This window comes from Pseudopipra pipra, chromosome 1 (genome assembly GCF_036250125.1).
Source record: "Pseudopipra pipra isolate bDixPip1 chromosome 1, bDixPip1.hap1, whole genome shotgun sequence".
Taxonomy (NCBI): domain Eukaryota; kingdom Metazoa; phylum Chordata; class Aves; order Passeriformes; family Pipridae; genus Pseudopipra; species Pseudopipra pipra.
In genome coordinates, this window is record NC_087549.1 from 134850019 (window position 1) to 134872071 (window position 22053).

At 39.3% G+C, this 22053-nt stretch overlaps 1 protein-coding gene across 2 annotated transcripts in view; it reads right to left on the reverse strand.

Moving 5' to 3' along the window:
- CUBN (cubilin) overlaps positions 1 to 22053 on the reverse strand; it is a 143353-nt gene that overhangs the window by 62343 nt on the left and 58957 nt on the right. For both annotated transcript variants that reach the window (XM_064634368.1, XM_064634362.1), the window contains exons 29-32: positions 16065 to 16246; positions 9338 to 9512; positions 7556 to 7737; positions 1498 to 1654 (exon numbers count right to left, since the gene is read on the reverse strand). In XM_064634368.1, the coding sequence (XP_064490438.1) occupies positions 1498 to 1654; positions 7556 to 7737; positions 9338 to 9512; positions 16065 to 16246 (696 nt within the window). The remainder of the gene's footprint in view (positions 1 to 1497; positions 1655 to 7555; positions 7738 to 9337; positions 9513 to 16064; positions 16247 to 22053) is intronic.

The window sequence follows — 22053 nt, forward strand, 5'->3', positions numbered from 1 at the left end:
TATCAGAAGAAGAGCCTTAAGGATTAGCTCCCAGCACTGGATGTACCAGTGCTCTGGATCCACAGTCATGCTGTACCTGCCTGACCATCTGAGAGAAGCCAGAGCAACTTGAGAATAGACCTGATAGTTTTCATCTACTCATAGCCCAGAAGAGCAATCTTGGGGCCAAAATAACTTGGTTTCAGGGTAGTGCAATACACCCATTTCACTGGTCATTTGCCTGTGTTGGACACTAGGAAGAAAAAATCACAAGTAACTCTCCGCAACCTTCCAACACCCAAGGATGGCACCACATTGCATTGGCAGGATCCTCTTGTGAGCTGTGTCAGCAAAACTGCAATTGTGTGAAGTGTAGCATGTGTGCAAGAGTGTGGCTGACTGCATAACTTTGGCTGACAGTGCTGAGTGCTGCCAAGCCTCACCTCTAAGCATAGTGGCTCATTATAAAGCCCCCAGGTCTAACACATGACTACTTTAAACAGCAGGGTGAGGAGGTAGGTACCAAAGAGTCAGATTCACTTATTGTGCTGTGCTGTCTAAAATACCCAACAGGAGATGGGTTTTAACAGGATTTTCTCAGGAAGAGGGAAGCTGGGTTGCCAACATCCTAGGCAGGGAGCACTTGCTCACCAGGCATGGTCTGTGCAGGACTGAATCCAGTAAATGTATTCTGAGAAAGTTTAACAGATTAGGCTCTCACAGCTGTTAGTTGGAAATGCTTAATTAGGTATCTAACTAGTACCTCAATAACCGGGGTTTCTGAGATTTTTATTGATGCAAGTTCCTCCTTTTCTTTATCATTTTCCACAATATTTTCAAAGAAAGAAACATTTCTGGGAAAACTGCTAATTTATAGTGAAAAGAATCTTGAGAAGTAAATTATTTTCTCCACAAATCTAAATGGCTGTATCTTGGAGAAAAAATGTTTACCAAATTATTGTGAAAAAAGTGAAAGAAAATCACCAGTTGTCAAATAGTATGTAATTTCATGAAAAATTCTGCCCAGCTGGTGTCATTTTTCATTAAAAAGGAAACCATGTAAAACACCAATTAGTCCTCCACAAATTGGATAGTTGATGTTTGGCAGGGTGTGCAGGCCTGAATCCATGGACTTCATCAACAACACCACATAGAATTCTTTTATAGCTTTTCAGATTCATGCGCATGGATGGACATATAAAATGTTATTTTGTCACTAGGTCTGTGGAAACTGCCAGTTGCACATTTTTCTCAGGAAAGTTGTGGAGAGCTAACCCTCAAGGGAGAAAGAATAAGAGGTAGCTGATGTGTTCTAGATACCTTGCCATAAAAAGTACAGGTTTTTTTCCCAGTTGAAGAATCTAAGGTGATCCTTTAAATTCTTTAAACTATAATTTGGAAAAAAATGGTCCTGATAAAGATACACAGTTGTGTGCTACATATATAGAAACAACACTTCTCACTACCAGTTGGGCTAAAAGATTGTGTCTGATACATTAATGTAAATGATGAAATTACCTTCAGTAAAGCGAGCACTGAAGCCCCTGTGCTGGATGGTTGTATCAGAGTGCAGTCGGATGTACATCAGATTCTTGGAGGATGTGATAGGAGGAGGATGCTCTGTTCCACACAGTTTTCTAAGAAGTGGTGCTTCATTGTTAGGACCATCAAATACCTGTTACGAAAAGATCAAATGAAGTATTTGGTTTCAGTGTCATTTCATTCTCTCTCTTAGGTTTCATATATTCTGATCCTGATATAGATCAGTATGGGTATGGGCAGCGTAAACAAACTGGTATGGGCACTGGTATGGGCAGTGCAAACAAACTGCATTGCCTATCTTAACCCTGTGGCAATTTCCAAAAAATGGATGTATTTCAGTCTGAAGCTACTGTGGCCTTTGTAACAGAAATGCATCAAGTAAATGTGTATCTGGTATGGAAGCATTCGTCTTTTAACAATCCCCATGCCCCCACACGTTTGTTGTTTCACAGAATCACAGAATATGCCAAGCTGGAAGGGACCCACAAGGGTCCAACTCCTGGCCCTGCACAGGACCATCCCCAAAAGTCATGCCATTTGACTGAGAGTATCATCCAAATGCTTCTTGAACTCTGTCAGGCTTGGTGCTGTGACCACTTCTCTGGGGAGCCTGTTCCAGTGCCCAACCACCCTCTGGGTGAAGAACCTTTTTTTAATATCTAACCTAAATCTCTCCTGACACAACTTAGGCCATTTCCTCAGTTTCTGTCACTGGTCTGTTAATGACTAACGTGAGTTCCCATGTAGCTTTTATTCAGTCAAACTCTATATCTTGTCTCAGTAAAGACTTTTAAACATGCAACTGGTGCACCAGTGAGAGCTCTGACACTGGATAAAAGATCACTAGGATTATATTTTTTGCATAAATGCACTCAACATCAAGGATCAGAGTCCGTATATCTGTGTTTTATAATACCTTTAGGGTGCTGAATTACACACATATACATGAAGTGCTATTTAAGTAGAGGGGAAAGAAAAGTAAAAAAAAAAAGGGAGGAAGAAAGTAAAGATGGGTTTACAAAACTTCACTTTTAATTTTACCACAAATGCCTTCCTTCTCTTTTTTGTTTTTCCCCTACTGCTGATAATTTTGCTTCCTTCCTCTCTGTTTCACAATCAGGAAGAGAAGGACAGAGAAATTAGAAGCAATGAACTTATAGCTTAAGCAGCATCAAAATTATAAGAAAAGAAACCAGAGAGAAAGAAAAATGGCCACAGTCTCAGAATCTCCCACTAGTGTTGCTTCTGTGTTTGGAGCCATGGGCCAGTTTCAGAGCTCTGGTGTCTGGTTTTAGAAGTGACAAGTGCTGGAGCTCCCAGCACAGTTGCATGACCCACAGAGGAAGAGCCTTTGGGCTACTTACTGGGCAGCAACAGCAGTTGAATTCAGTTCCTGTTTCAGCATTAACGTCCTGCACTGTCACAGGCACTTCATTTAATATGACCTATGACTCAGTTAGAGAAAAATTTGGATTAAAATATGGATAGAAGTACTGGAAGATACTGAGGTGCCAGGATGTCAAAAGCTACATAAAAACTCTCTTTGAGCAAAATAATGCCATCGGATTAGAAGATACGTACTTCTTATTGAGATTGTCTTCTTTTACTTCGAAGCGCCTCAAATTCCAGCAAGTCTGTGCAAGGCAGCACAGATAAATGAGAGATTTCTAACAAGAATGTATAACAGAAGGCAATGTCTCTGCCTCCAGTATTCAAAGGCCTTTAAGCATATTATTGAAAAAAATATAAAAACAGTAGGTGGGAGAAAAGTGACCTCTCTCAAATAAAACCTCAGAGCTGAGAAACAAAGGACAAAACTCTTGCTTAATCCACTGACATACCCTACATAGTCAATGCTGTACTTATGAATTAAACATTTGCTTGTGATTCTGTGAACACTAGAGAGCTGTGTGAGACCTTATGACAGAGTATTAAGTGTTCTGTAATGCTTGTAAAAATGAGTACCTGGTAAAGGGACCCAAAAATATCCATCCATTCAATCTTTTCTTCTCTCTTGGCATCCTGCCACAATCAGTCCTTTACTACAGAGTGTGCAGTGTTTATTCTTCCTCTGCACATATATTCGGTATATAAATCAGACTGCCTGAAGTTAAAAACCACAAACCATGGAATGTGAAAAAAAACCTAGTGACTAACAAAATAACCCTTTGGAATGAAGGCATTGTCTTTCCCTTGACAGTAGCAAGAGGATTTTATCTGAATGCTAGAATTGAGAATAAGCATTGCATTGAGAGAGCATAGAGAGAGGCCTGACTACAGTTCTCCTAACATGCTGGTTTTGATGGATCTGTGCGCCTCTGCCCAGCTGAGGATATGACCAGTGACACACGGACTGTTGTGATGCTCTAGTGGTTGAGCTTTCTCACTCGTTAAGACATTAAGGATGAGTAACATAAGAGACTAAGTAGGCATTTCATTCCAAGAGCTTTCTGGAATAAAGAAGTCTTTCTTTGGTAATACTAGGAGAGGAGCATGAAGTCAGAGGAATGTTTACTATATCAAGTGTATTTGCTGTTTCTGGGCATCTTGCTTGAAGAATAGTACTGTCTCCTCTTTGAGAAACTCTGGGATTGATTCCCCGTCATTTCACTTGATACAAATCTGTCTCAAGCAACATTTCAGCATAAGCATTAGCAGGATACAGCAGCAACTCTTAGGAGTTACAGCAGCTACAAGTTAAGCAGGAACAGGAACACGTGGGTATTTTCTGGCTGCATCATTTCTGTTCACTTGTTATTTATTAATTTAAACTATTTTATAGGGACAATTTCATGTTTAAAGTTAGAAGTTAGATCAGAAATCACAATATTAACACGCTAGTTCTGGAAAGAGTTGTGTCTTTCTGCAGTTTCTTAAATTTGTTTTGATACATTCGAGAAATGCATTTTTATGGCTTCATGAGTAAAGGAAAATTACGCATTTGCTTACTTAAAAGCCAAGTTTTCAATTTCACTGTGCATAGCAGCAATTTGCTTTTCTATTCCCTTTCCACAATGAACATAACTGAGTGAATCATTGCCTTCTTCAAATGTGTCCTAAATTTTGCAAAAACACATGACAAAAGGACAACAACTTTTGTCTTCTGAGCCATAAAAACTCCACATATTTCTAGCTGTTCTCTCTCGGAAGACTCTCTCTGCCAGTACCCAGAATAAATGAAGTCATACCTCCTTTCTAGATGCCAGAAGCTTATATTTTTATATTCCTGTGTATTACTTGTTATACTGCAACAGGAAAGAAAAATTAACAATTACTTAATCAAAGTCACTGGACAGAACAAACTATTTCTTCCTCCCCTTCTCAGGACCTTCTGCTACAAGCACTGCCTTCTGAGCCACATCCTCCTCAATCCTTAAATACTTGAAACTCTTGCTGACCTGCACTCCTGGCATAGCATCAGATACATTACTGGTTAAACATGGTCAAACATACAGCAATTAGTGCACTCACTATTTCTTTCCCTCTATTTTCCTTCAAAGAAAGAAATTTGTTTGTTGTGAGACACACTCTCCAGATAGAAATAGGCTAGTACACAGAAAGGAATTAAAAATTTATTCCTTATGTATGGTGACAGTGACAGCAAAAGAGTCTACTCAAAGATCTTATGCTTTCTACAAAATATTACTGAGTTGTATTCGAGATCCTTATTTAGCAGATGAAGAGGTGCTCATCTGTTATTAGAACAAATAAGGTACACAACTGGGGCACAGAAACAGAGGAATCAACAAAATTTAGGCAGCTAAGCAAATGAAGAATGTACTCCCTGTGCACTCCTTCCACTGGCTCTAGAGGGAGCTCAGGGCAGTTACCCCGTGGTGACCATCAGGGGCTCAGAATTCATTTGGTTGAACCTAGATCTGTGCTCAGATGCACACGGGAAATCACTGAGCAGAACTGAAAAATGCACTGGGCTTCTTGGACTTGCAGCATAGCCAAGAAGCAGCAGACACAAGTATTTTCCTTTCCTCCATTTTGCTCACATAACACGTGCAGTGGAAAACCTTAGAGGAAAGAAATACATTTTCATGTGTTCCCCATAGAAGAGAATTTATCATAGAAATATAAAAACAAAAAAAAATCTTGAATCATAACACAGGGAAAAATGAGTTGATCTAGAAGGGGAAGGATGAAGGAAAAGACCGTTGGTACACTCAAGGGTGGAGGGAAGCCCCAAGAGAACTCATAGAGCAAATAAAATCCATAAAGATAAGTCAAAATTCAAGAAACAGAAAAGGGTGGAACCACTGTGTTACTCATACATGGTAGTTGTTCCTACATTAGGAAGAGAAAAACAACCCACCTGCTTCCTTAGCTGCCTGTATTTTCCATTTACACAGCTTTTGGAATGTAATTCCTAAATCATTCATAGTCAGACATCTACTTATACATTTCCAGTTCCTCTCTGTTCCCTCACTCTGTTTTCCTCTGTGTGAGGCATATAACAAGCCTTTGCAACGAGATGAACACAAATCACAGCTAGGTGTTGGTATCAAGTGATGTTCTTATTGGCATACTAGGAATGAAAGAAACTTCATCTACTCCTTTCTTGCCCTGCTGATTCCTCTACATGAGCTCTGAAATGCTCTTCACTACCTCATACTCCAAAGCCTCAGAGCCCTTCATTATCTCTTCAATACAACTCCAAACCAGCGTTGTCCCTCATCAATTTTCAAACCACGCTCCACTTGGTGGGCAGTGATTGATGCCCGCATTAAATTTAAATCTCCCTCCCTGTTCACATTGCTGCTTCAGTTGTGTTTGCGCAGACGAGGCTGATGGGGAACTCCCTTCTTCACCACCCCCAGAAAACCAAAAAAGGAGAAGCAAACAGATACTCCTACAGCACTGGAGGACAAGGGATGTCACTGCACTGCAATGGTCTGCAAACTTCATTCATAAGTGTTAGGTAAGGGGAGCTGTTTCTGTAACTGCAAGGAGCTCATGGAGCTGAGTGCTCCACAATGTGTTTAGATAGGTGGACACATGTCCATTGGCATCAGGTTTAAAAGAGAAACTTGTATATCAGGCCTTTTCAGAATTTAGCCCTTAACTGGTGAATGGTTCTGGGGTTGTTTTGCAGTAGTATGAGTACTGCCATTTCAGATGGCCCATGTTTCTGTCAGGCACTTGGATTTTCTGCTCCTGTGTGATAGCATAGAAGACTTGAAAATTCCCTTCAATGATCCCCTGATGTAGTTAATAATGTAAATAAAAAGACATAACCATATTTCCCTATGCTTCATAACCAGAAAAAAAAAGGAAGAACAGTCATTGTACAAAGATGCTTTGTGGTCAAATGAAATCTTCAGTTCTGCTCAGCAAAATGGGGACACATTTCCTTTTTTTTCTGGTTCAGTACAAAAAAGCTTTACGAGACGATGTTGTTAAAACTGACGCCGTTTTGAAAAGAGTCTCAGTTCCTGCCAAATTGAGTTCTCTGCGAATGACAGTTTATCAAGGAGAGGAAAGCTGGATTTTGGGCTACAGCCACTGTGCTTTATCCAACTGGTACTGATTCACACATGCCTTTGTACTGAGTGAAGTGAAATCTGACATCAAAGGTCAGGACTTCATGTCTCTGCTCCCAAAAGGCCAAGTGGAGATGTGGAGGGTTCTTCGTTGTTGTGCACTGATTGAGAATCAGTTTTAATTTCTGTAGCATCAACAAAAACTCACAAACCAACAGCAATGTGAAGCTTTAAAGAGAGCAGTGGCTCTAATGAAGTAATTAAACAGACAGCTGAGGAGCACCTGAATACACAGTGCATACATAAAACCAGGCAGCCACAATTCCCTCTGGATGTAGACCACCCTCTCTCCTGAGTTCGTAACAGAGTATGGGCAACCTGTTATATATGTCGGCAGTTCATCCTATGGCTTGGAACACACTGTGGTAAACTGCACTATGAATGGGAAAGGGTGTCATAATAACAGCAAACTATGTATGAGGTTATTTTACAAGCATTTCACCAGACTCTTTAGAGAACCTTTTAAAATATCTTTTGTTACTTACTTCAACGTTGTCATATGTACATGAATGGTGATTTTCAATGTCAAAATCCGTGAAATTCAATAGCACTCTGTGGCTGTAGTCAACTTGGATAACCCAAGAACAATCTGTGTTGTTATTATAGGGTTGAGGATAGTTTGGAGAATGGATTTCCCCATTGGTAGCTTGGAAAACACCACCACAACCTGAAAAAGACATGATCAATTTTAATCACAAGCTCTTCTCTTTCATGCTTAGCAAGAATTCAGCTCTATTTTTAAACTAAGAACGCCTCCTTCTCTATATTTTCTACATTAAACTTTTGTAAGATGAGTGCTACAACTGTTGAAGTGTCCTGGCTGGAACAAAAATCAATGGAAATTACTATCAGGAAAGTATAATATTATCATTATAATTGAATATGCAACAACAATACTGTGAAGTAGTTTCTTTCTAGCCCCAGGCTGGTAGTAGATATTGCAAAGGCTGAAGCATTTGTGCTGGTATTTCTTTACCCTAGATACTGCAAAAGCAATCCAAAATACCATTCATTTGAACACCACAGACCTGGCATACCGAGAAAGCAATGACTATTCCTAGCTGAGCATACGGTAAGAAAAATACTTCTATACCAAGACAGCTGAGAGCTCGTCACTGCTCATGAGCAGTAGAGCAATTACAAGCCTCAAGTTTCTACATCTGTACCCATGAAGCTGAGGGTTTACTGAAGATTCCACCCTCAGATATTTCTGACCAGAATAACTCTGGTGCTCTTGAATAACTAAATAGCCTGGAATGATGGATTCTGTATGGAAAGTACACGACTAACACAAACAAATGGACTTTTATATATTGTAAAGGGATGGAGGAGGGAGAGGGAAACATATTGGGATTGCTGTAGATGGAGGCAGCCTGCTGGAAGAATAAAAGACCATACTGTTATTGCATTCTAGTGAGTGGGTATTTTAGAGGCTAGAGGGGGGTGGAAGTACAAGAGGCAAGACGTTGTAAAGGTATGAGAAAGCTTCAGGGGGCCTAAGTAATAAAAATAAGCTGCTAGATCTTGGAAGGGGATTAATTCAAAGGACTATTGTAGAGTACTTTTATTCAAAAAAAATCTTGTGCCTTTCTCATAAAACTTGTGAGAGATGAGAAGTATAAACCTTGACAAATTAATGGATCAGTGTGCTTAATCAAGCAAAACTTCAAGAATTAAAATCTGCCTCTCCTCACTTTTCATTGCAATTATTTTCCAATAATTGGCCTTTTCATAAGAATTCATTCAACATGTGGTTGAATCTTTTAAGCCTGTCTTTTTTACTGATTACCAGTAAGGCTATGAACAATCACATGGGGTGTGGATGAACCTTATAGAGTTCAAGTATTTACTAATCATGCCAAATATTTTCGGAGTCCACTGAGTTCACCAAGGTAAGCCACAGTCTCAGATATCTTTCACTTTACTGTTTAAAACCAAAAGCATCATTCAGCTAATAAAGGACTCTGTATGGGTAAGTGGGTGGGAAAAACTGGTAGCATGCAAATGTCTTTTTTTGATTACAGGAATATCTTGATTAATTTTGTAGAGAAGAAACCCACAAAAAATACATAAATAGGCCTAGATTTCAGCTAGTTAGACAATTTTTTTTCTGTGTGTCTTTCAGCATCTCCTACTCTTACCAAATCTAGTAACACCCACATCCTCCTTTAGCTTTCAGTCCTATGCTGTTTGACTGAGTGCTTGCGTGGCTGATCCGTGATTCTCTGACTTCCTGACTTTCTCATGGCACTAATCAGTATACTCACCACCTGGATTTTCTTGCCAGGAGGCATTAAAACCTCTCCCTGTCACTGCTGCGTCTGTCTTGAAACGGACAATGGCTGAATTGCCGGTGGTAGAGACTCGCAGTGGGTTTTGTGCTGATCTTGAAACACAGAGCTGGGCCAGCCTAGGAGAGAGGAAATCTGGGCCACCATAGACCTAGAAATGGAAGAAACACTGTCAAAGTTTTCCAAAGAGACCGTTTGCCATACAGAGTACATGAAAACTGTTTAGCTAGAAGGAAAAAAGCAACCCAATCTATAAGTATTGATTAGACATTTTTAAATGTAAAGCAGATAATAGAGTTATTTTCTCTGCAGGTTTACTTGGTATCTGAACCAACTGATTGATCCAAGTATGAAATGCTAGATGATTTCAGAATAGTCTTGCATTAAATAGAAATTTCTGTTCGGGGACAGGGCTACATTCCTCTTCCCCTTACCTTCAGGACTAGCACCTTGTTTCTGTGGGCATGTAAATGCAGATTTTTTTTGCATGCTTGTGCAAACAAACTCCTTCTCTTCACAGGAATCTGTGCTGATGTTTTGCATTATTGATGTTCAGAGACATTACTAAGGATGATTATTATATTGGGGCTAGATTTCATCATTCCTTCTGATAAAACAAAAAAAATTGCAATTTTGTTGACTTCAAGGGCAGCATAAACATCCAAATGATGGGATTTTGGTCAAGTAAACTACATTTTAATAATACTCTTTGGAAGCAAGGATATATATCATATATATTTGCCACAGAAGACAAGTTTTGACTTCAAAGAGTAATTATTTCCTACTCAGAAGAGACTGCCCCAGAAACCCATCTCTCTCTTAAGCATCATCAGCAGTATTGTGTACTTATAATGCATTTTTAAACCAAATGAAGTGAATGAGGTGGCAGTGCTGAAGGATTGTTAATTCTGTTTCTTGTTTTCCCAGAAGGGATGTAGGATTTCAGTTTGAGCCCATTTATAACTTGTGGAACTGGCTCAGCTTCCCTAGTCTTCTGCCTCAAAGCAGAAGAAAACACACATGCTCAGTGCCATTTCCAAATCCAGACACGTGATTTTGGTGCTAAGAGCCCTCAATGATTGAATTTTCCTGGCTTCCTGCATGCAAATGAAATGCCACCTGATACTAAGAGTCTACTACCTTCCATTTGTATGCCCCTGGTAGGGTAGCAGCTGCAAAAGGCACCTTGACAGTAACCTCAAATGTGAAAACTAGGAAAGAGATACAATAAATTAAGTGTGCCGCTATCTTTCAGCAATTGAACTAGTAATGGAAAGATTCTCACTGTATAAGCATATATTATGTATAAATCCTAAAGCTAAACTAGAGAACAGCAAGTTCTAAAAAAAAAAAAACCCACTATCGAACCCCCCAAAAAAAACCCCAAAATAAGAAAAACACCCAAAACTCCCCCAAAAAGCAGAGAACAGGAATATAAAGCAACAAAACCCATCAGAATTTTCCAACCAGTAGCATCTCAAGTCTGCTCCAATATTTTATTAGTCTGGTAAACATCAAAAAGGTCAAAAGAAGCAATCCATGAATCTCTCTTTAAAAGCGACAGTATTGTAAGAAACAGCTTTCTCTGTGACCCTTTTTCCTCTGGTCACTTCTAGATGAGGGAAAACTCAATATTTTAATAAGCTCTGTCAGATACTTTTTATCCCCAGAAGAAGTTTGGGTTCTGTACAAGCTAAATATCTGAGCAAGTCTAACAAAGAGCTGAGTTAGTCTCCCCCCCTCCAGGGCTGTTACATAATTTGATTAACTGTATGCTCACTACCTGCTCACAGGACCTGACACTGCTCTGATGTTAGAGTTTTTAAGAGAAAAAAATTGGTTTTTAACTGGAAAAAATATTCAGAGACTTCAGATTAATGTGAGATCTCAGAAACTGAAGCTTGCATCCCCAGAAGAAATAAGGAATTGATTTTTTTTATAAACATCATAGTCTGTTCAGTGTTCCAAAGACTGCATTTTGCTGATAACACAGCCTTAATAACTTAAACATATTTATTTTGACTGAGACAGCACTTTTTTGCATTCTGCAGAGAGGCTGCCTGACTTGAATAGATAATGGCTCCTCTGTCCAATCGATCGTCTCAGGGCATTCAAGAGAAGTCAGTATGGATGAAATCGCAGCTCAGATTCAGACTGTAATGAAGCTGTTACAGTCTGAGGAAGAAGCCTGTTTGTCCACTGGAAGCTCAGTGTCTTCAGAAAAATCTTACTGCTTGGCTGCTCGTGAGGCCCAGTGACAGCTGCATTTGTCAGAAGTCTGTTCAAAATGTGAATTTTAAAATGTGTTTGTGGTATATTCCCTGAGTAAGAGCCACAGCATGAGATTTAGCTGGAACACATGCTCTTAATCATCTAAACCAGCCTAGGGAAGCTATGTGACAGAGGAAACAGCAGGAGTTTCTAACATGCATCTAATAAGCCTCATGGACCAGCCTCTCACATCATCCCTGGTGCTCTGTGGGGCCATCTGCACACCATGGACAAGGGAACCAAACCCAGCTCTGACATAAGCCCTGCTGATTTCTGTAGCATTACCTCAGAAATTACCTTGGCCTGAGCTGAACATTTAGAATTGACCTGTTGGAAAGGAATTAAGGATGGGGAAGAAATATTGATGGAAAGCTGAGGTTTGTGGGTCTCGTTTACATTGTTAACTGTTCAGCAACAGCTTTCTGCACAGTTTCAAAATAAAAAGCAGTCAGAGGCATGCTCTTTGCAGTTAGGAGTGTATCTTCTTTTCTCCTTTAGGCCAGTTCAATTAATCAGATGCTTTCACAAGGGCTGGAACAAAAACAAATTCAAGTGTTTCCATGACAAAAAACAATAAAATATTATATTTGGCTCCAAAGAGGAAAACCAATAGTTACCACATGAAAAAAAAAAAAGAGGGAAAAGAGAATGGATGGAAAGAATGAATTCAAGGGTGTGGTTCACAAAGAGTCATAGGATGTCTGAGCTGAAAAAAACCAAAAATAAAAATAAAAACAAAACCAGCTAGTCTGACCAGAGTACCTGATCCAGAGATAAAGTGGTATTGGATGGCATAACAGTACTGCAGGACATTGACGTAAAGCCCATGGTTTTAATCTGTTCTTATCATTTGCTTCTGCCCCGTTAGCTCCATTTATTGTTAACAGTCAGCATTCCAGAGTTATGAGCAACAGAAAGCTGTTTTTATGTGGTTGGTCACCCTCATGACACAGATTTTCTGGGAATAACACTGATCTCTGTTCAGATATAACTTCCAGCAAAGAGAGAGCGTGGCTTTGACAAAGAATCAAGAACTTTGGTAATATTTGGTGTTTCTTTATATTTAAATGAGAAGACCAAAGCATCTAATAAAGACTTGGAAGTGCAACAGATTGAGAGTGTTCCTTCCTTTTCAGCTCAGAGCTACATCTTGGTGAGACAGACATATTTATAACAATCTGGTCTGTACTAAGGAGAAGGTGTCATAATTTAATGAAGCAGACATGGTAATTTTCCTCTATGTGTGTTTTTTCAATAGAAGCCATTACAAAAATTATTTAACTCTTTCATTGTGTCCAAAATAATGGCTCCTATTTCCATGAAACATTTCTAGGAAACATCTTTATGAACAACTTAAAATTTGCTTCTGGATGTTAATAAAAGGAAGGGAATTTGATGAGGAAGAAAAAAAGACGGTGCAACAGTGTCATAAAAGAAACAGGGAGAAAGATTAAAGGAGAATGTATCAAACACTTGAGCCATGGGGATAACCTGAGGTTTTCACATAAAAAAAAAATATTCACCAGTCTTGGTGAAACATACAGCAGTTCTGAGATACTGACAGGGAAAGGACAGCTTGTTTAAGAGGCATTGTCAAAGGAAAGGGAAGGGAGATGCTGCATTTTACAAAAACAAGTATGCTTCAGGCAAATGTGCAAGAGAGAAATGTTCAAGAAATTATGGTATAAAAATGAAGTTAGCAGGAAAGTGGCTGCAATGGGAAAGATCTCTTAGAATTTTTGTACAATTCTCTGACAGCTCAAAAGGATGAGGGTGTTTCTAACCAAAAGCTAAATGCATCCATAAGAGCAAGTTTTGTGATTACTGGGAAATATTTATTACAAGATGGCTTATTTCAGGTAGTAGAGAGAGTTAATGGGACATGGAGGGACAGCAGACTGCAGAGCTACTTTTGTACTGATTTTGACTTTCTATTACAACTGGAAAGTTGTTTGACTTGAAAGAAAGCAGGAAGCGGTAGAACTCACTACTCAGAGATAAGGAAAAAGTAAAATTGGAACAATAACTATGAGAAAAATCAGACTTCCAAACCCAAAGAACTGGTAGACAGGAAATTCTTGGGAAGATAATGTGAGACTGAAAGACATTTGGAACCTTAGTGATCACTGAAAAGCACACTAGGAACCTCTTTTTTTCTAACACTTTGCAAATATGTGTGTGTGGTTTTCAGCTTGGACTTATGTAGACAACTAAAGGAAAGAAGATGACAAGATAGAGCAGCTTCTGAAAATGGTTGACCCTAAATCTGAGTCATCATTTGTTCTGTGCAGACTGTGTCAATCCTGCTGTGAATGTGTAATTTTATAATAAAAGAAGAAAATATGCATGTGGAAAAGTACATAAAACTCCACCAAGTGCCTTCAGTTTGGCAGGGCAAGCTCTACACTGCCAGGCAGGACCTTTGATCCTGCACTAAGGAATGAACCAATTTTCCCCAGTAAGCTGATTTACAGTAGGTTATCTGTCAGCAGATCAAAGCCAGGTGTTGGGAACCAGATGAACCAAGGTCAGGAGACAAGTAACTCAGAGGCATGCCAATTCTGAGGGCAGGAAGGCAGAGGAGCTCAAACAGCAAGGTGGGTGTCTGTGCAGATGAATGAGTAAGGTTGGGAAGAAGCAAAGCATAGCAACTAGGCTTCAAATGGTAAAGAAAGAAAACCTATGACCTAAGGTGAATACCTTGCTTGGGGACACATAGCAGAAAACTGCAGGATCCTCTTAATCAGCTTCTTAAAGCAGTTTGTGTCCAGCAATGCACTCAGTTGGTTTTAGGCCAGCCCTACCTCTCCAGTCGAAGAGTTGTCAAACAAATGGTTGGCAGCCACCTGTACTCTTACTGGATCATGATAGCTCCTAGATGACAATCTGCAGATGTGGGCATTGTTCTGGGACTATTCAAGAAGTGGTCATGCACAGCAGACTTAGATTGCTGTTTAATGGATTCCTCTGGTCAACAGAGACACAACTCAAGCCTACAGGCAGATTAACTTCAATCTAATAATTCTGGGAGCAAACAACAATGTAGATGCAATACAACAGACTTCATCAATACCCAAACCAGAAAATACAGGTCACCTCACAGTCCCTGGTGTCAGCAATGTGACATACAGCCATACTTGCCAATGCTATTGATGGAGAATTCATGGACCAACTTCCTTACACCCACATCCTACAGAAATCCCAAAGTCAATAGGATACTCAAAGCACAGTGTCCATTTGGTCAAGACTTCCACAGCATTGCTAAGCTAGAGAAGCCTGTTTTAGAGCCAGAAAGCTGGAGTTAAGCTACACATCTCTTCGACTCATACAAATGTTTAGCTATCTATCTATCTGGAAGCTGTATATTCAGGACCTGCCTTAGGATGTGGGTTAAGTTTTCCATGAACAATGCTGCTTAGTGTGCACTAAGTAATACAGGCTGGAGAAATCAAAGCTACTAATGTGGGAATGGGCAGCAGTGAGTAGGTATGGCTGCTGGACAGAAAGCTATCTAACTCTATGCTGGTGACACATCACATCACCAGGAAAAGAGCAGAAGAAAGACTCCAGCAGAATGGTACACAATCTCTTAATCTTTTGGGTTCATTATAAAAAGTTTAAAGTGTCACCCATGAATTAACATCGACAAAACTCCCAACAACTCTACTTGCATCAGTGATCTCAAATGTCTCTAGTGAGAACAATCTAGAAAATCTGTAATTCTAAAGAGTTTCTTCCTGAAATTACTTCCTATCCCTTCTTCCTGCACTGAAAGTGTATTCAACTCCATTAGTTGAGATTGGTCACCTATCTGCTTCCCAACATGAGCAAAAAGATGTCATACATAACAGGGTCATCCAGTCTTATGGGGCCCTTACAGTTCAGTACACCCTTAGAGGGGTACCTTTTCTCCTTGTTCCACCACCCTAACATGACTAGGACACTTCCTCTTCTTTTAGTCTTTTTTTCTGAGTACAAAGATTCTTCATAGTTTTCATCACTGAAGGTTATAAATATTACCATTTCCTTGGAAGGTCCTACACAAAGTCTCACCTTAGTTATCCACACAGCGATCCATTATCTTCCTTTACATCGGGAAATTGTCTCCATGGCACAGCACCCTACATTTAATTCTTTGTAAAAGATGGACTTTTTAAGACTGTTTCAAAACAGTTTTGTCTCTTGTTAGGAAGAGTACAGTGCCTAGCATCATTATTGATTATGATATACAGACACCAAAGACATAAAAGCAAGAAATAATAAGAGCATTGTGGCTTCTGTGACAATACCTGTGAAACCTAACTAACCACAGTAGAAATGGGAAGCCACAGTAGAATTGTTTGTTCTGTTCCTGCAGTTCTTGGGATTATCTGTTCCAGACAGAAATCCATGTAACTTGTGTATTTCAGTGGAGTAAATATAATGCTCTTACCTCCAAAACATCATAGCTGCAGTTTGGGTGATATTCAATGTCGAATTCCTGAATGGTGAGTTGAATGCTGCTGCCAGGTGCTGTGTGGATGTACCAGATGCATTCCCTGTTGCTTGGGTATCTGCTGGGGTAGCCAGGGCTGTGAAATGAACCAGAAGGGCCAGAGAGTTCTCCTCCACAGCCTGACAACACAGCAAAGCAGCCTGTCAGTGAGGAGCTCTGGAATAAGGACAGGCAGTAGCATCCATTCCATAGACAAATGTCTATTCTGGGCTGGAGGGTCTGATCTATCATAGGGAACCCAGGAAAAGAATGGCAGGCTAGCCCTGTTTGCGCTGCCTATGCAGTAAGTACTTTGCCTCCTGTTTGGGTATGTTTTATTCCATACCTCAGCATCTGCTTTGACAGCTGAACAAATTGAGACACAGAGCACAAGAAGTGACGTTTTTTTGTATTGGCCTTGAACTTTATCAGTTCTAGAAAGCTGAATCAGATCCATCCTCAGCTCTTACTTAGTTCAATTAACACACAAGTTAAGTTATCATGGAGAAGGCTTCCTATTGTTGTAAAAATGTATTTCCCACTGCTTTAGAAATCATAAAATTAAAGACAATACAATTTCCCTCAGCCTACTGAGCATGATTACAAGCTGCCAAGTCACAGTGGATAAATTGGCTTTCTGACACTTGGTGGGTGTAATGTTCTTTTTTTTTTAATTCAACTGGAACTGTGCAATTGTAAGACAAGCCATGTTTGAAAAGCTACATATTTTTATTTTCAGATAAGAAATTACTTCCTAACATCACTCCCCAGCCCCCTGGGTGACTAAGTTCTTGCATATCATGAGCTAGATTGAAAAAAAAGAAAAGCAGCAAAGCAATGGATCAAATGTAGGCCCTGATTTGACAGCACAAAGCAGCTGAACATCTGAGACTACAGTTTCACCATTGCTTTATGGAGATGTTGTAAGTGCAGCACCAGCCTCCTGAAGATGCTATCCCTGACTCAGTCCCCAAGTGCAGGCATCAGCAAGGTGGGAAAGCACAGCAGCCCTCCCAGTGTCAGAGAAGACTTAGATCAGCTACATTCATGGCAAAACTTCACCTGTGGAGAAGCCAAGAGGGTGGCTGTGTATCTGTCACCTGCAGAAAGTGTTTGATCTGGTTTTACAAGTGTGTTGCTCTGCCTTGCAGCACCATTTTTTCTTCTCTAAATTACAAACCCCCAGGTGTTTCATTTAGGCACTATCTTTTGCTCACACAGCTTTTATAGGGTCACTCGAGCTTTGCAAGTAATGCCCACACTCCATCAATCTCTCTGGCTTCATCTCCAGAGGGAAGGTTCTGTCACATGCAAAAAAGCCCCAAAATACTTAATAAAGCCATCTAACAAACCATGAGCTCTATATGTCCAGAGGCAAATACTGCAGTATGTCAGAAGTGATAAATAGTGTTTGTATCAGAACCATTATTTATAGGACATATTTTATAACATAAAACAAATAAATTACCCCTTTGACCTGCTCAACTAATCCACACATATATGCAAAACTCATCTAATCTCTTCTAAGTCTAAGAATAATTTGCAACTTGAACAAGGTATCTTTGGTCATTGCTCTGCCTATTGCTTTCTTTTTTATTTCAGGAAGCTATAGATCAAGATCTTTAGTTAAATGCAAATACTTTCCTTAACACCTTCTGTGGCTGCTAAGTCCCAGAAGCATTTGCCATCATCATCATCATTGAAAGACCATGGGGTCTTTCAGGTCCTTACTGAAAACTTGGGTTTGGCTTTATCACAGTTGGCTATTGGACTACAAAATAAAAATCTATAAGGGGAAAGAGCAGCAGGTCTGAAAGGGATCAAAGTAATAAGAAGCTATTTTAAGCTAAAAAAGAGATGTCCAAATACAGATGTGAAGAAGACTCCAGCCATGACAGCAATGTAACACTGATCTCTGTCAGTCCATCACCTAGTACTCACTGGAAAACCACCTTTTAAACAGAAGAGCTCTCACAGTTGAACAATAGTTAGCTATAACCCAGGAAAATCTTTACATAGCTGAACTGGACCTCACTGGTGAATTGGCACAGGCTTAGTTCTTCTCCTTTTCCCCAACTCACTGCAGTCTGATGTGGTTTGCCCTGCAGCCACAAAGTTAAACTGTCAAGCTACTGGGTGTCTCAATCTAGGAGCTAAAGAAGATTTAAAGTGTATTTCAAACCAATCCTGCCTTCAGTCCCTAGGAGAGACACAGAACAAGGTAGTGCACTTCCTTCCCTGAGGCCTGCCAGCACTGAAAAATGTTAAGTCCCTGAAACTTTGATATCCATGAACATTTCATCAGAGAGATGGAGAGGAAGAAAGCTCAGTGTAACCCACTACACCTTTCTCCCCCAGTGCCATTAGAAGATGGACTAATTTTTCTCAAAAGAAATCAGGTCGTTGAGGTTTTATAACTGGAGAAAGAAAGATGTCAGCAGCAGAGGAGCTTTACAGTGGAACTGCCAGGTGAGTTACTCGCTTTCTTTCCCCTCACCAGCTGGATTTACACAGCTACTTAGGACAGATTTCAGGAGGAAAAAGCTGCTTTGCCAGCTTGGAAAACAGAATGATTTTTCAACAAATAGACTTGATGTCTCTGCTCCTGAGGGGGTGGGAACAGGGAGGCAGGGGAGTTTCAGCAGGCGAGAACAAAGCCAATCGCTGTTTATCTCAGCCTGAAGAAAGCTGGGAACATTTTAAAACTAAACAGGCAGTTATGACTCAGCTTCTCCTACTAACAGTTTCCTGATAGCCACAAAAGACATGTTTTTTATTTAAACTCGAAATGGCTCTGATGAGTGGAAAGCTTGTGTGCTGTGCTTTGAGACACAGACCTTTCTTCCTTGTGAATTGTAGGTAGCATTCAGATTACTCACACGCCCTCTCCAGAGAGGTTTATATTTTCTCTGAGCTCAATCAATATTCTCTAGATGAGGTATGTGAAGCACATGAGTAAGAAGGTCAAACTGTTTTTAAAGTCCTGTTTCTTTTCTTCCAACTACAAATGTTCCCAGAAAAGGCTTTTTGTTAAAATGAAGTGATTCTTCTTAAGTGCTCCAATAAAATGATGGTAAAGTTTAGGTCTCTGTGATTCATTTCTTATAATGAATGTGTGAAACTCATGTTGCCAATAATTTATTAATTGTTTGCAAACAGATCAGAATTGCTTGAGTTTATGCCTAAGTGTTCACTGACAAATAGCTGAAAAAAGAACTCACTGATCTTTGCAAATATGTGAACTTCACATCTGAATTGTTTTGACTAAAGTGCATATGCCAGTAGAAACCTCCACATCAGAGCAGAAGCACAATCTCTGAACCTCTGGCCAGCTGGCAGAAAGTCTATATATTATGTTTCCTCATATGGATGAGGTAAGAATCAGTTCTGTTGTGCTTTTCTGAAAATACAGATAGTGGATTTTAACAAAGTATTTACAGAAATACTTAGGGGATTAAAAAAAGTGTTCCTACCTTTAAACTTACTAGCTACATTGCAACACTAAAATAAGAAAACAAAAATAATAATAGAATAACTTTCTGAAATGCTTAAAAAGCTTTGATTCATTACATGAATATAAACCTTCTCCCAACTCTCACAATGTTTATATTTGTCTGCAAACATCAGATAAGATTTTGCTTCTATTCAAATAAATGGAACTTGTGCTGTTTATGGCAGCAAAGTAAAAAAATGTGATCTTTAGGAGTACATAAAAATGCAGAAGCAGAACCCATAAGTAGCTGTATGACTTCAGCTCTCACTGAAATAATAGTGAAAAATCCCAAACCATTCTGTTTCTAGTGGAACATTCTCAGCCCAGAAATACATGGTCTTGCTGTATGTAGACAGATATGCAGACAGCTGCACTGTGGAAAAGTTTCTTGCAGCTGAACTGCATACAGCATATACCCAATTTGTGCTGACCTTCATGCAGTAATTTTGGAAATTTCAGCCCTGCAGTTAAACTGAGGAAAAAAAAGAAAGGGGAGATACTTTTTTAGTAGTGTAAAGGTCCTGGAATTCCCTTAAAACAACTTAAAACAACTACCTACTTTGGTGTTAGTTGCTAGGAAATCAGACAACAAATAGAAAGCTTAGGAAACATATATTTGGTGGTTTTGCTTTCCTCTGACTAAAATCTACGTATTCATTGAAGATTGTGCAAGGAATGATTTATAGATCTTTCCATATTACTGCCTGTCTGGTTAGCAGATGCTGTTCATTAACCAAAGAAGAAACCCTATTCTCATAAATAATTATAGCAGAACAGAAATTTAGTAATCTGTGGAAATCTCTTTTATTTGCAAGGTTTTCAGATTTATTCATGGGTATGTTTTAGCCACATGCTAGAAAAATCCTGTCCATAAAGGTTAAAGTGAACTGGCACTGTTCCTGTAAAATCAGAGTTAGAGAAATGAAAGGATTCAGAGTTTTCCAGTTGTGGTGCTCATGGTGAAACATTTCAGTAAACATAAACTGACTCTAACTGCAAGGAAGACACAGTATAAACATTTGCCTGTACTAAACTAATACTTACTAGCATGAAGTATAATTTGGATTTGATTCTGAAAAATTTTGCTCTGTTGAGTAGGTTTAGTTATAGAATACTGTGCAATGGATAAAGTGGAATCATTTTTGTGATGAGGATTTATGCAAGAGAGTAAAAATTTGTGTGAGATACTGTTTTGGTTTTTTCTGCTTTCTGATTAGTTGATCACTAATCAGTCTCCTGAATTCTGGTATTTTTTCAGTATGTTCCAATCTGAAATCAGTAAGATTTATAATAAATAATAAATAAAGATAGACTGCTGGGAGCCAGAGACATTAAATGCAAATTTAGGCATTTAAACAGGAGCTGAATCCTCTAAGATACAGAATGGCCACAGTTCCCATATCAGCTGCCAGTGTTCAGTGTTTAAAAAAAAAAACACAAACCCATATTCCAGCTCTCAGGCATTGATTGAATGGTTCAGAAACAAGTATTTTAAGAAAATTCTGGCCCCTATTGTTATGTATTAATTTGGGAGGTGAAAGAAGAAACAGAAAGAAGAAACAGGAGAAGAAAGAGAAGAAGAAACAGAAGAAACAGAAGAAATAGAAGAAACAGAAGAAACAGAAGTTTGTTGTTGAAGAAACAGAAATAAATTCATCCTTAGCTCTCATAGAGAACATGACTATGTCTTTAATAGTCAGACTGCAACATAAAAAGCCAGTTCTGAACATGGTAGCACCCACAACTCAAAACAACCGCTCAGGACTTCAAAAGATCACACTCTGTGCATCCTTAGACTTAATGTGACAGAAAGATATTGAAAAGGAATAGTCATTTTTGAAAACTGAACAAACGTCAATTTGTCAAAGGCAACATAAGAAATCAAAAACAGAGCTATGATTCAGGCTCAGAAAATCTGAGCCTCAGCTCCCTTGTTGACCTGCAGTGTGATATTCTTTTCAGCAATCCTAATGGATGCCTGACAACTGTTGGCAGTCAAGGGCTTCAGTATCTTAATCTAACCTCTGTTTCTGTTATGCCTCTCTGAAGAACTAACAAACTATTTAACATTTTATCTGACACATATACTGAATATGTGAGACAAAAAGAATAGTGGGTGCAAATTTCGACTATGCAGAGAAGAGACAATTAAATTTATAAGCTCTACTGACAGCCAAGCAGCCAAGTGAGTGATCTTCCAATGAAATAGAGATGTATATCTAAATCAGTCAGCTCCTACATGCACATTGCTTAATAAGGTAGGTGGCGGTTCTAGGAAATATGTGTCTTCTCAGATAGTGACAGTTGTCACTGGTGTAATTTTGCACTAAGAGAACTTTGCCCTCTTAGCCTCCTGAGTTTTTTTATTTTTTTTTTAAGGAAAGCAATGCAATTGACATTCCATCTTTGCAACATCCAGACTGTTACCAAGAGTTTGTTCTTTCTCAAAGGGCC